A 12671-nucleotide genomic window follows, 5' to 3' on the forward strand; every position below is an offset into this window, starting at 1 on the left:
GTGTGGGGGGAATGGAGGTGGGGTTAATAGCTTGATGGATTTCCCTAAGGTGATACAAACTTAAGGAATATTGAAACCAAGGTAGGGAAAGGTTTTATGTGGCTAACCAAGCAAGGAGGCAGGGCATGAAATCAGCAATGACTTATTCATGATCCAAATAGGCCGCCACCCTGCTTTTGAGCTGCAGGGAGGCCAGGCTCAAAGGGCAAGCAGTGTGCAAGCAGCGCCACTGCGGCTACCTGGAGGCTGGGTCACCTGAGTCAGGATTGCTCATGTGAGGTGATCAATATGCCAGGGTCACGGACGACCCCTAAGGCTGACGATCGCCCCAGGCTTCTCATTCTATAGGGCACCCGGGCCCCAACACAGTTGCAAGGTTCCTAAAGCTCACCTGCCTCCCGCCGTCGCCCGGGGCGGGGCTTCCCGCGTCCCCTTTAAGAGGCCGCATCACCCGCCCTGACGTCAGGGTGTCTCTCCGCACAAGCCCGCGTCCCGCCCCGCGCCCCCGCGCCAGTAGCTCCCGCGGCCGCAGGACCAGCGGCGGCCCGGCGACCCCCGCCACATCTCCGCGCCCGTAGCCGCTCGCCGCGCCGCCTCCCGCATCCCATCATGTCGGTGGCAGGGTTGAAGAAGCAGTTCCACAAAGCCACTCAGGTAGGGCGCGTGCAGGTGTGCGGGGGGCGGGGTGGCCCCGCGGACGGCCAGGCAGCTCCTCTTAGCCCTCCCTGGCCGGGGTCGGTCCCCGCGGGGCGCTACGCCGCGGTTCCGTTCCGTGATTCCGCTCCCTGACCCTGCTCCCTGACCGCCGCATCCCTGCTTCCTCTTCCCGCTCCGAGTCCCCACCATCTCTGCCACCCAGGCTCTCAGTCCCCAGCTCCTTGTCCATGGCATCACCGTTCCGGGTCCCCGCCGTCCCGGCTCCCGACCCGGGTTCCCAGGCGGTCGGTCCCCGCAGGGCAGCTCTCGGGCGCCGCACGGAGGGTGCCGCACAGGTGCCTGGCGGCGCGGCTGGAGATTATATAAAGTCGCCCTGTTGCGGTGACCTTGCTGTGCGGTGTGCCCCACTGTCCTGAGATGTCCTGGCTGGAGTGGTGTTCGCGGTCCAGGCTGCGGCGGTGCCCGCGCTTTGCGCTCTGGGCTCTGCGCCCTGCGCTCCGGGCCTTCCCCAACCCCTCCTTCCCAGGCGTCCCCAGGCTCCCAGCATGGGAGGCTGTGGCTCCTTCAAGGAGCTTGCATGCATTAACTTTTTCCCTGGAGAACTCCTCGGTGAAGCTCATCTGAGACCACGACTTGATCAGTGGTGTGCGTGGCTTTCAAGTTTCCCCACGGATTTGACTGCCAAGCCATAACTCCGTTGTTAAAAACTTGAAAATCAGTCTGTTTATTTTTAGCCAATCGTTCGCTAGATGTACCAGATTTTCTGCGTGGGGTGAATAAGATGTGATTAAATACATTTAATCCAGACCCTCGTAATTGAAATCTCATTGGGACTATCTGAAGGATTTTACAAAGAGAAAATATATCATAAATATTTGATGATGTGACCCATTTCTTACATAATGCGCGAAATTGCAATAGTTTTATTCATTTGAAACCAGTTCAATTTTAAGACATATTTGGCAACAAAAGACTTTATCGATAAACCATTGAATACGTTTGCATAATCTAGCCTTTAAGGTCCTTATCGTAAGATAGCTTTGATACTGCGGTTTCTAATGGAAAACAGCACAGAGAAAAGGTGGGGGCTGCATTCCTTAAGTTTGAGACACAGATGCCAGGTGAAGTTCAGCCATAAGCATCGCCACTGTCACCACTGACTTCGCCTTCATCTAATTAGTTCTGACAACTTAGAGACGCAGGAAAAAGCCTTCTTAGGAAAGGATTTCTAACGATATTATTTTTTGGTTTTCCCATTAGAATTGTCTGTAACCTCCCTACCAGGGATGTAAAATCAATTACATTGTTGAATTCTGACAAATTTTTAGTTTTACAGAGCCAGTCTGTGCTAGAACGTCCTTGATATCATCAACAACATTTTTTTTTGAAAAAAATAAGACAGAAGCACTGATTTTACCAACATCAAATGCTTTTTTGACTGCTAGGCATTTAGAAGCTTTGGCTTTGGGGAAGGAAAAGCTAAGATTTTTATCCCCCTTCTACTATCTCTGAATTTAAGCAAGCTAGTTTTTGAATTTCCCCTTGCTAAAAATGAGACTAGCATTTATGTCTCAGGGATTTATGGAAAAATAAATTTGTAGAGTGTACATAGAAATTTCTTAATAAGCGATAGCTGTTAACATTAAGGATAATTTCGTTAGTGTCAGATGCCATACCTTCCACTGGTAATAATGAAACACCAGGAAACAGCTGGAGCTAGAAGTTGTAGATTTGGTAATAGACACCAAATCTTGAAGATTTGGTTACCCCCTGACTCATTCCAGTTACTGCCGAGGTTCTGTACAGCTCTGAAATGGAAGCCTCTCTCCAGGCCTGGATGAGTTCTCCTAGGGGTGAACTTGCTGCTTACCCCCCCCCCCCCCTAGCCCAGATGCACAGTCCCTGTCATTTTCTTCCTCTCTGGAAAAAAGCCTTTTGTTTTAAAGGTGAAGTAACCCATAGTCTTCCTGGAGCATAGTCTTTTTTTTTCTTTTTTTTTTTTTTTTTTTTTTGGTTTTTCGAGACAGGGTTTCCTAAAAAATGTGAGGTAAAGGTTACTCTCCTGTGCCTGGATGTGCATGGCAGAGGGTGTGTAAAGCCAGGGGTGGTGTCTGCGTGCTCAGAGGGAAGCGGTCATGCCCTGCCTTTGCAGCCATTAACCCACCTCTCCATCCTACCTTAGCTAAGAGGAAGTGTCAGGCCAGAGCTGCAGCTGTTGAGGGCTGCCATGCTGGTCAGTGGAAGGTGACATGTCACCTTTCTGTGGGACTGAGCTTCTTGTTTATGTTATCCAGGGCCAGGTGGGACTTTGTTAATAAAATAATATACCTTCAGCATCAGTACCACTGGTTTGGGATTCCTGATGGGTTAGAGTGTGTCCTGTTAGTTCTCATATCCGAATTGATTATTTCTCCCTGTTGTCGATAGTTACTATGTAATTAAAATAAATAATTTTTATTGTAAAAAAAGGACAAATGGACAGTGTTATCCTGCCTTCAGTGAGTTTTATTTATATTGAGGTTTTATTTTTATGAACAGTAATGTCAGTGTTTAAAACCTTGTTCGAATTTGCAGCAGTCTGTGTAAAGATAGCTTTGGTTCTTGTTAACATGACACAACTCCTTACTTCTTTTCCTTCACCTCATGTTCATGTGTTTGATGTGGTACATACATGGTATCTGTGCATACTTCATTCTGTACGTCGTCGCAAGAAAGTCTTACAGGGTAAACTGGTTTAGACCATGGTGCTAATTTGCTAGGTTTTACGTAACAAGACAACCACACACTGAACGACCTAAACAATGGGAATGACCTGAATCACCTGGATGCTGAGGTCTGAGGACAGTGCCGCAGGAAGGCCATGCCCCCTCTGACAGCACCAGGCAAACACTGTACCTGGCCTCATTTCCAACTTCCGGGGCTCTGTTGACAGTCCGGTTGTCTTTAACTTGTAGATGCATTGCCTCGATCTTGTCTTGGTGTGCACATGGTACGACTGCCTGTGTTTGTGCTCAAGTTTCTGTTTCATAAGGGTACCAGCCAGGCTGGAGTAGGAGCACACTTACTCCAATAGGACCCTCTTAGCAGTGTTCTTATTTTCATGCCAGGTCACATTCTGAGTTAATGAGCCAGACTTGCAACATAAACACTTTTGGAGGATACACTTCAAAGAAGAGCAGCCTGTTCTGCATAAAAGAATTTGTTATAGTTTTCTTAACATTGCATTTGATTCAACGTTTAGAGGGACAGTTCTGTTTCTAAGTACTATATGATTTTCTGTTGCATGGACCCAGATATACTTTGTATTTTTAGTCAGTCTGGTAGGATATTGCCATAGTCTGATTTGTCCCCACTTCAAATTCATGTGTTGAAAATTAATTGCTAATAAGATAGTATTAGGAGATGGGACTTAGAAGGTGATTAAGTCTGAGCACGCCACCCTCATGCATGGGATTACTGCTCCTCTAGGTCGGAGAGAGCCCCCATTCCAGTCTGCCACAGTGACGGTGTAGCAACAAGATACCATCCTCAGACCGAGTCTCCATTAGACAAACATATGCTGGTTTCCTGATCTTGGATATGTTTAAACTCACAAGTTGTGTGAAATAAATACCTATGCTGTGTAAGTTCCCAGAGTTTGGTGCTCTGTTATAGTCATCTGCGGGAGACAAACATGTTACCTTACTCCCCTTTCTGTTGTTGCAACAATACCAGGTATTAAGTAATTTAGAAAGAGACTTATTTCAGCTCCTGATTCTGTAGGCTGGGAAATCCAGGATTATGTGGCTGCATCTGCTGAGGGCTTGTGATGCTTAACTCGGGGTGGAAATCAGGAGGGCAGGGGTGTATTGGGAAGCAAAATGAAAGGACAGCCTCTCTTTTAACAGCCATCTCTCCCAGGACACCCCCAGTTTCTCAAGAGGGGGAATGAATTTATGAGAGAAGAAATTTAAACCACTCGTGAGGACCATGTCCCCGTGATCCACTTCCTCCCCCACGCCCCACCTTTCAATGCTGCTGTATTGAGGCTATAGTATGAGCTCTTTGGGCAGATGCTCGGACCACAGTTCCTGCATTGACCTGTGTCGTCTGGATTTTTGCTTTTAATGATAACCCTCATCTGGGCAGGGTGTGACTTGACACAGTCATATTATCACACTAGGGTACTTCACTTCAGCAACCTTGATTCCATTGGCGCTCGGGGCCTTTCTGTTTTACTCCATTTATTCATGCTTTCATGCTGTTTCCCACACAATATTTTCTGTGAGTCTGCTTATGCATTTGTTGATCTAGCAAACATTAAACTTATTAAGGTACTTAAATACTCATTTTGACTTTATATATTAAAATTTTACTTTCTCAATTGCTTGCTGTATGCAGTAAACACACGGTCGCGTTGAAAGCATGAATTTGGTTTATTGCTTAGCCCAGGCCTCCTATGCCTCTATCCTTTTGGTGAGTATGCCAATAGGCTGTTGTGGCCCCGTTTATTTTGTAAAATTATATGCCAAACATGATGAGTGAATTCTCCTGATAGGGTGCTTAGCTGGTCAGCAGTTTCTTAGATGAGCTCTTAATCTCTGCCTTCCTCCACAAAGTAAAAATGTAGGGTGAGAAATTGATCATGTTTTTAGGACAGAATCCATCCGTCTTCCATAACTGGACTTGACAGTACCTGACCTACATGTAGCCTTCTCTGAACTAATTTTAGGGGCAGCCAAATAAAAGAGACCTTCCAGGAGATGCTAGGGTTGGATGACATAATGCTTGTGGGAGTGCTGTGCTCGCATGGTGAGGGGGACTTGAACATCTTTTTGTCTTTTCTTTTTCTTTCCTTTTTTTCAATAGCTTGTTAATGAGGTCACCTCACCCATACACTTGACATTGGATGTGGAACTAGTAACTAAATAATTTCCCTTGATGCTGTAGCACTTCCTGACTGAAGTCTGATTCAGTTATTTATTTATTTATTTATTTTTTTGGAAACCTTTTACTTCATGGTGATTCATTAATGTTGTTTCTGTGTTTTGGTTTTAATCTAGTTAGGAAAGTTTTGAGCGCCTTGCAAATTAATTACAATATTATTGGAGACAGCAAGACCTGACCTAAAACTACTCTGTTTTGGAGACAGTTATTGTGTGAGGCAAGGGGCATCGTAATTAGGGGAGGCAAAACCAGGTCCTGTAGAGCAGATTTCCTTCTGCTCACCCTTCAGTGCTGCTGGTCGAGTCCGGTGCTCAGGAACTCGGGGTTTTGTTTAGAATGCAGTTCAGGAAATGTAAAGAGATATGCACATGGGGGCTGGAGAGATGGCTCAGAGGTTAAGAGCACTGCCTGATCTCCCAAAGGTTCTGAGTTCAATTCCCAGCAACCACATGGTGGTTCACAACCATCTTTAATGGGGTCTGATGCCCTCCTCTGGTCTGCAGGCTTACACACAGACAGAATATTGTATACATAATTGATAAATAAATATTAAAAAAAGAGATATGCACAATTATAACTGGCTGAGGAGGTAGAGGTTCAGAAGCATGTTCACGTTCAAAATGGTTACCTGACTAGCTTAATTCTGAATTTAAGATCAGATCGTCCAGTGACTGTGTGGGTACAAAATGAGTGGGCTGCCTTGACCTGCCCCTCACCCTCCCCTGTTTGCTCTTTTAACTGTGCAGCCTTGTTCTGTATCCGTTTAGGTGTTCAGTCAGCTGTGCCACGAGAGGGCAGAGCATGGAGGAGAGTGCAACACTTAAGAAGAACGTCCTTGGTCCTAGGATGTTAGCTCTAAATGTCCTCATTTCAATCTCATTGTTCAGGCAGATAGAGATGTTTCTTATAATGAAAACTTTCCCCCAAGACATGTAGTCATGGCAATTTTATAGTGCCAAGAAATGCCTGAGTATCAGGGGCAATGCTTTTGTATACACAGAACTCATTGACTACACACACTTTAACATATACAAGATGGCCTGTGCCCAGTGAACATGTCTACTGAGAAAGGACAGAATGAGTCAGGGCAGTTATTCCTGCTGTGTTCCTGCTGTTGTCCTGCTAGTCAACCCTGCGAAGGCCCAGCCCCTACAGTAACTGCTCTCCATCAACCCGGAATTTGGGAAGAATTCTTTTCTTCTTTCTCATATTTGATCTGTTGTAGTGAGAGTAGCATGGGTCTTGTGTCTGTGAGAGATGTGCAATTTTCCATTTTCCTCCCCTGCTTATGTAAACATAGGGGTTGTTTTAAGGACTCCTGGCTCTAGGCTGATGGGTCCTGTATTATTTCCTTCTGACTCTGGGGTAAGGGGTCCTGTATTAGTGGCTCCTGGCTCTAGGCTGCTGGTCCTTCCTGTATTACTCCTGTCTCTAGGATAACTGGTCTTGTATTAGTGACTTTTCTGTTGCTGGAATAAGACACCATGACCAAGGCAAGTTATATAAGAAGGAAATTCTGACTTACCAGTTCTAGAAGTATAAAAATCCTTCATGGAGGGGCAAGTAGCAGGTGTGGCAGCAGAAACGGGGAGCTGAGAGAGCAACTCTTCAAACCCAAGTGCAAAGCAGAGAGTAAATTAAGAGTACTGTGTGGTGTAAGCATGAGAACCCGAGTTTGGTTCCCAGCACACATATGGGGGAAAAGAAAAAGCTTGCAATGCCAGTGCTGGGACTGTAGATACAAGCATGCCCCTGGGACTTCCTGGTAACTTTATAATTAGCAAGAATACCTGGTCCCAGTGAGAGACCTTGACTCAAATAGCAAGGTGGCTGGCTGGCTCCAGAGGAATGACATTAGAGGTGTCCTCTGGCCTCCCCTCCCCCACAGAGCTTCATGGGCTTATGATTTTGGTTTTCTCCTCAGTTCTATGAGTTGTTTATCACTGTAGAAAACGCTCTTCCAGGCCTGACTTTCAGTGTACTGGTTTTGTAATCTAAACTATACCTGGTTTGATTGTGTTAATCTAGATGACTTGATTAAGCCAGTGAGTCTTGGCTGATCAGATCCCTTTTCCTAACTTTCTGTTATCTGGTCCAGGGACCCAGAGAGATTCTGAATGGAATCTGCTGTCATTGTCACTTGGTTTACAAGGGAAGAGAATATTGGGAAAGCACGGATATTTTGTATGCCAGGGATTTGTGTGAGTTCTCTTCTCTTTTTATGTGGGTATGGTCTTCAATAAGAAAAGATGTCATTCCAAATATGATTACTTTATGCAGAAAGAAGAAGACTATATGGTTATATGAGCTTCTTAAATCACAGAGCAATGCCAGCTTGCTTTCATAGTTCTGGAAGGTACTATGCTGTCTCCTGGGGGAGAAAATAATGGTCTCACCCAGTGCTGAACTATAATATCTATCTACCAGGCAATAAGTGTCACTGGTGCAACTGTGGCACACGGCTATGAGGTAACCAACTGCCTTCTGATTAGATTGGAGGCCTGCTCCAACAGGAGCCAGTTTCATGCCCATCAATATAATCCTGCTTGAAAGCCATGGCTGCAAAGGTCAGAGGTCCTACTATTGTTGTTTTACTTAGTGGTGATGTTATTGAATTGCCTTCTAAATGTTTATGTTTTTACCCGTAGACTGGGGTTCCTTTCCACCTTGGTCTGGTGAACTTCTTTTGGTAGTGGGCTGCAGTCAATGCTAAGATGTCTAACTAGCCAAAGTGCCAGGAGGAGACCGAGTGCTCATCTTTAATGGGACATCTTTATCATACACTCTCCCACTCCAGCTCCCAAGACTTAGAAAACATCACAGAGGGGAAGCTTAAATACTACAAGATCTGGAGGGGGAAGCATGCTGCCTTCAGGATGTGTCATGGCCATGGCCTTCACAGACTTTCACGAACTTTTGGTTATTTGCACTAGACCTAAATAGAGTCAAGCCAGACAAAGATCCCATCATAGACTGGGGAGATGATCTTCAGGTGACACCCCTTACCCAGAAGCTATGGGTAGTTGAGAGTGACTGGGGGCTCACTCTTCCTTGAGGGTGTGGCATGGTAGGTTTCCCTTTTTCTAATGGAGGGGCACATACATGTTCACATATGTGCAACAGTAATTAGACTTAGTGGATTATCAAAAGGAAAAAGGAACCAACAAAAAAGCCAGGAGGTAGAAGTTTTAGGAGGATACTGGGAAAACCAGAAGTGAGAGATGAGGAATGTAAGGGGCATATGATTGTATCTCATTGTTTACATGTATGAAATTCTCAAATAAAAGGCCAGGTATTGTCTTTTGTTGATAGCAGAAGAGCAAGTGAGGAAACCCGGAAGGACGATCAGGACTGGAATTTCATTAGGGGTGGGGGAGTGAGATGGCATACTGACTACCCAGTGGGCAGAGAACTGCAACGAGAGCGGGACCACATACAGCTTTAGAAAACAAAGCACAACAAAACCCAAAACCAACCAGCCAACCAACCCAAAAACTGTATTCTACCAAGAGCCTACATGGTAAGCATGCTTCGCCAGAGCTTCCAGGTGGGGGCCCAGGCTTGGCAACATCTTGACTCCTGAGCACAGCGTGTGTTTGAGCTGGCCTAGACTTCCGACTTGAGCAACTGTAACCTAAGAAAATGAGTATACTTTTAATCTGACACATTGGTGGGAGTTTGTTGTATAACATCAGAAAACTAATGAAAGTAACTTCCGTTTATAGTCCGTTAGTTAGAACTTACAGCATGGCCACTGAATGATTCAAAGTGCAAAAGAATCTATGAAAAAAGCCATGAGAATCTGATGTGCCCAGAATTGAGCAGGGTTTTGGTTACAAAGCTGAGTGTTTGTTACATATGATATCACACATTTGTAATCCCAGCAATCTGGAGGCTGGGGCAGGAGCAGTTCTAGCTCCAGGCTAGATTGGGCAACATTGTGATACCTTGCCTCAAGACACACACACACACACACACACACACACACACACACACACACCACACCAAATACAAAGCCAATGAATTTAAAAAGTTATTTGAGTTTCTACAAAAGGAAGAGCTATAATTTTTCCTTTTGTTGTGTATAGCATTAATTTACACGTGTTATTAATTATAAGTGTATCTATGCAATGCACCATGTCCATATACACATGTATGAAATTTAAGTACAACTTACAGAAACAATATTTTATTATTATATTTTTTAAGAGATTTTGTTGTTTTACCATTTCCCCTTATAATAACTAGGTGTTTTTCTTTTTAATTTTCATGGTTTTCTTTGGTGAAATCCAAGCTAATTCTGTGGTTCCCTGGTCATTTGTAAACAATGTCATTATTAAATGCTTCCCAAGTTGAGTCGGCTGATACCACGGCGACAGCTTTAACTTAGAATGAGCAACCTCTGAACAATAGAAGTTTTTCACTGTTAATCCTGAAGAGTAAGTTAGGATTTCTACCAGGGAGAACAGGGTAGTCAATCATTCATCCTCTGTCTGCTTTGTTCTTGTGGGGATGATACAGACACAGACGCAGTGAAGTGACTCTCTTTGCCTCCAGCACATCTGATGGCTGCCCGAGAGCTGGAAGTTGTTCATGGAATTCCTTTCGTGATTAAGGTCATGTTGCACACTGGGTCATGGCCCGCTGGTGATGGAGGCATCAGGGCTGTCTGCAGAAGTGGACTCTACCTTTTGACATGGTGTCTGAATCTATGGTTCTACCTGGTTTCCCAGGGCCACTGGTGCACAGCGAGCTAGGCATAATTCTGAAAGGATGAGGTCCTGCATCCCGTGATGACCTGTGCTGCAAGTGGACTCGATGTTGGTAGGGGAGTCTAGGCAGGAAGAAAGGGAATTAAAGGGCCTTCTGCAGCCATCTTTGTTTTGCACCCTGTGAGACAGGGATACCAATATGTCTGTTTCTTCTGGGACAATTGGCAGGATCATTGGTTAGTAACACTCCATAGACAGGGAATTAAAACCTTCACGAGGAGACAGATCTCAGGTATTATGGTGGAAACGCTCAGCTCTTTGATGCACTTTCCCAAGTGCTTCCTTCCCTGGCTAGATTGGAGTGAACCAACTCTGGTCTGGTAAGAGATATGGAGCCACACGCTGCTTGCAGCTCACTGAAGGGTTAAAGATGAAGCAAGGACTGGAAGCCAAGAACTAAAGGTAAACTGACAGCCATAAGTCAGTTGTTTATTCCTTCCTGCCTCAGAGTTCCGGCTACCCTGAGCAGGTCTGACCTGCTAAACCAAATAATAGCAAGGTTTAATATTTCCTCCTTAGTTGGCTGGTGGGTCACGTTTGCAGCCAAAACCTTCTCAGGCCCCCTCTCAGGGGATCAATTTTGTAGTTTCTTGACAAAAATTAAGAGTAACAAAGGCCCTGGGCAGCTTGTGCTTCCTCATTTCCTGCTGTCACCTCCTTACTCTGCAAGGTGTGGCTTTCTCGTACTCTGTCAGATGTGTGACTTCTTGCCACTTAGGCTTCTGTCCATACCCCAGTTTGTATTACCTTTATGTTGACACTCAGGGCATGTCCCCCTCTTCAGCTCCAGTATTTAGTCCATGAGTTACCTTCTGAGACTATTTAGGAAGTCTTTTCAAGGAGACCAAGAACATTCAAAGGGTCTCAGTCATCATACTACCCCATGCCAGTGTTGAGCATCTTGGCCGTGGAGAAAAGAGATGGTTCAGTGTTTGAGTAACTAACCTAATGGCCACGCGTCCTGTGAGGACTGACTGCAGGCACCAGCTTCCGTCCTTCTTGTCTGCCCTTAGTGCTCACTGAGGTGGCCCTACTGCACTCCTTTCTGTTGAGGGTCATGCTGTGTACAGCGGCTCACTTGTCGTTTTTAAACGGTTAGCTATGTAATTGCTCATACAGTAGCATGTGAGTAAGGGAAACCTGAAACCCCCAACCTTTCACTAAGGATGGAGTGGATCCCCTTCTCCCTCCCCTTGCCTTCCTTTGTCCTGACTTTTATAAAACTAGCCAATCACAAGACTATCAGGTCAGAGCCCAGCCAAAGCCTAAAGGATAACCGCCACCTGCGTCAGAATAAGAAGCAAGTGCTCTTGCTGGCCCCTGGGCATGCTCTTCTGAGCACACCCTCCTGAAGATCAGTTTTGCCTTGTTGAGACACTTCATCCGGGGCGGTGGTCTCTTTCTTTGTGCCCCCCCCCATCACATTTCCAGCACGCTCAACCTCGTACTCGAGTTCTATCCCTTGGTCTGCTTAAGTCAAACAAACTATTTTCCATAAAATCAAGGGATCATTTTTGCCATAAACTACCTTACATGAAAGGATATGTACTAAACAGGAAACATTATAAAATAGGTATTGATGATTTGCCAAAACATGATGACTGTTATGAACTTCTGCTTCTCAGAGGCACAGTGAGTTACATGGCTATCATATGACGAGAGCTATTCCTTCATACATCTTGATTCCCTTGTCCAGTGACACCAAGTCTGCTGCTCGCTGCTATGAATGCTTCGAGTCAACTTAAGTGCTGGTCTCTTGGACTCAGTAGCCTCTTTCTGTATGGAGGAATAATTTGTCTATTTCCAAAATTTGACAGTTCATTTGGTGAATACCGGGGCTGCTCCAAGCTAGTAAGTGGATATTGCTTTAAGCTGGCACTGAATTTTACAGCATTGAATGTATTAGGGTTCTTCAGCTGCTTGCCTTAGCTGGAAGAAGGGCTTCATCATGGACAGTGTGACTCATAAAGCTACAAGGCCCTAGAACTCCTGAACTATGCTCTGGGTGGTGAATGGGAGACCAGGGAAACTGAGTTTGTAGTTTAGTCTCAATAGAGACCCAGGCACCATGATAGCTAAGGGTATAACTTAACAGTGTAAGGCAGAAGACTAAACCTGGGCTGCTTTTAAAACTCCTTCACCAAAGGACTCCCGAGCCTGCAGTTCTGGTATATGAATGCAGAGGAAGACATAGTCAGCCCAGGCTCTAGAAGACGGTAAAACCCTCTTCTTCTTCTTCTTCTTCTTCTTCTTCTTCTTCTTCTTCTTCTTCTTCTTCTTCTTCTTCTTCTTCTTCTTCTTCTTCTTCTTCTTCTT

At 45.3% G+C, this 12671-nt stretch overlaps 1 protein-coding gene across 1 annotated transcript in view; it reads left to right on the top strand.

Annotated features, from left to right (window-relative positions):
* The first annotated feature begins 467 nt into the window (after positions 1–467).
* The window catches only part of Sh3gl2 (SH3 domain containing GRB2 like 2, endophilin A1), a 167082-nt gene continuing 154878 nt past the window's right edge, over positions 468–12671 (top strand). The window contains exon 1 of the mRNA XM_005352696.3: positions 468–654. Coding sequence (XP_005352753.1) covers positions 610–654 — 45 coding nt within the window. The 5' untranslated portion in view covers positions 468–609. The remainder of the gene's footprint in view (positions 655–12671) is intronic.

The sequence above is a fragment of the Microtus ochrogaster genome, chromosome 10, assembly GCF_000317375.1.
Source record: "Microtus ochrogaster isolate Prairie Vole_2 chromosome 10, MicOch1.0, whole genome shotgun sequence".
NCBI lineage: Eukaryota > Metazoa > Chordata > Mammalia > Rodentia > Cricetidae > Microtus > Microtus ochrogaster.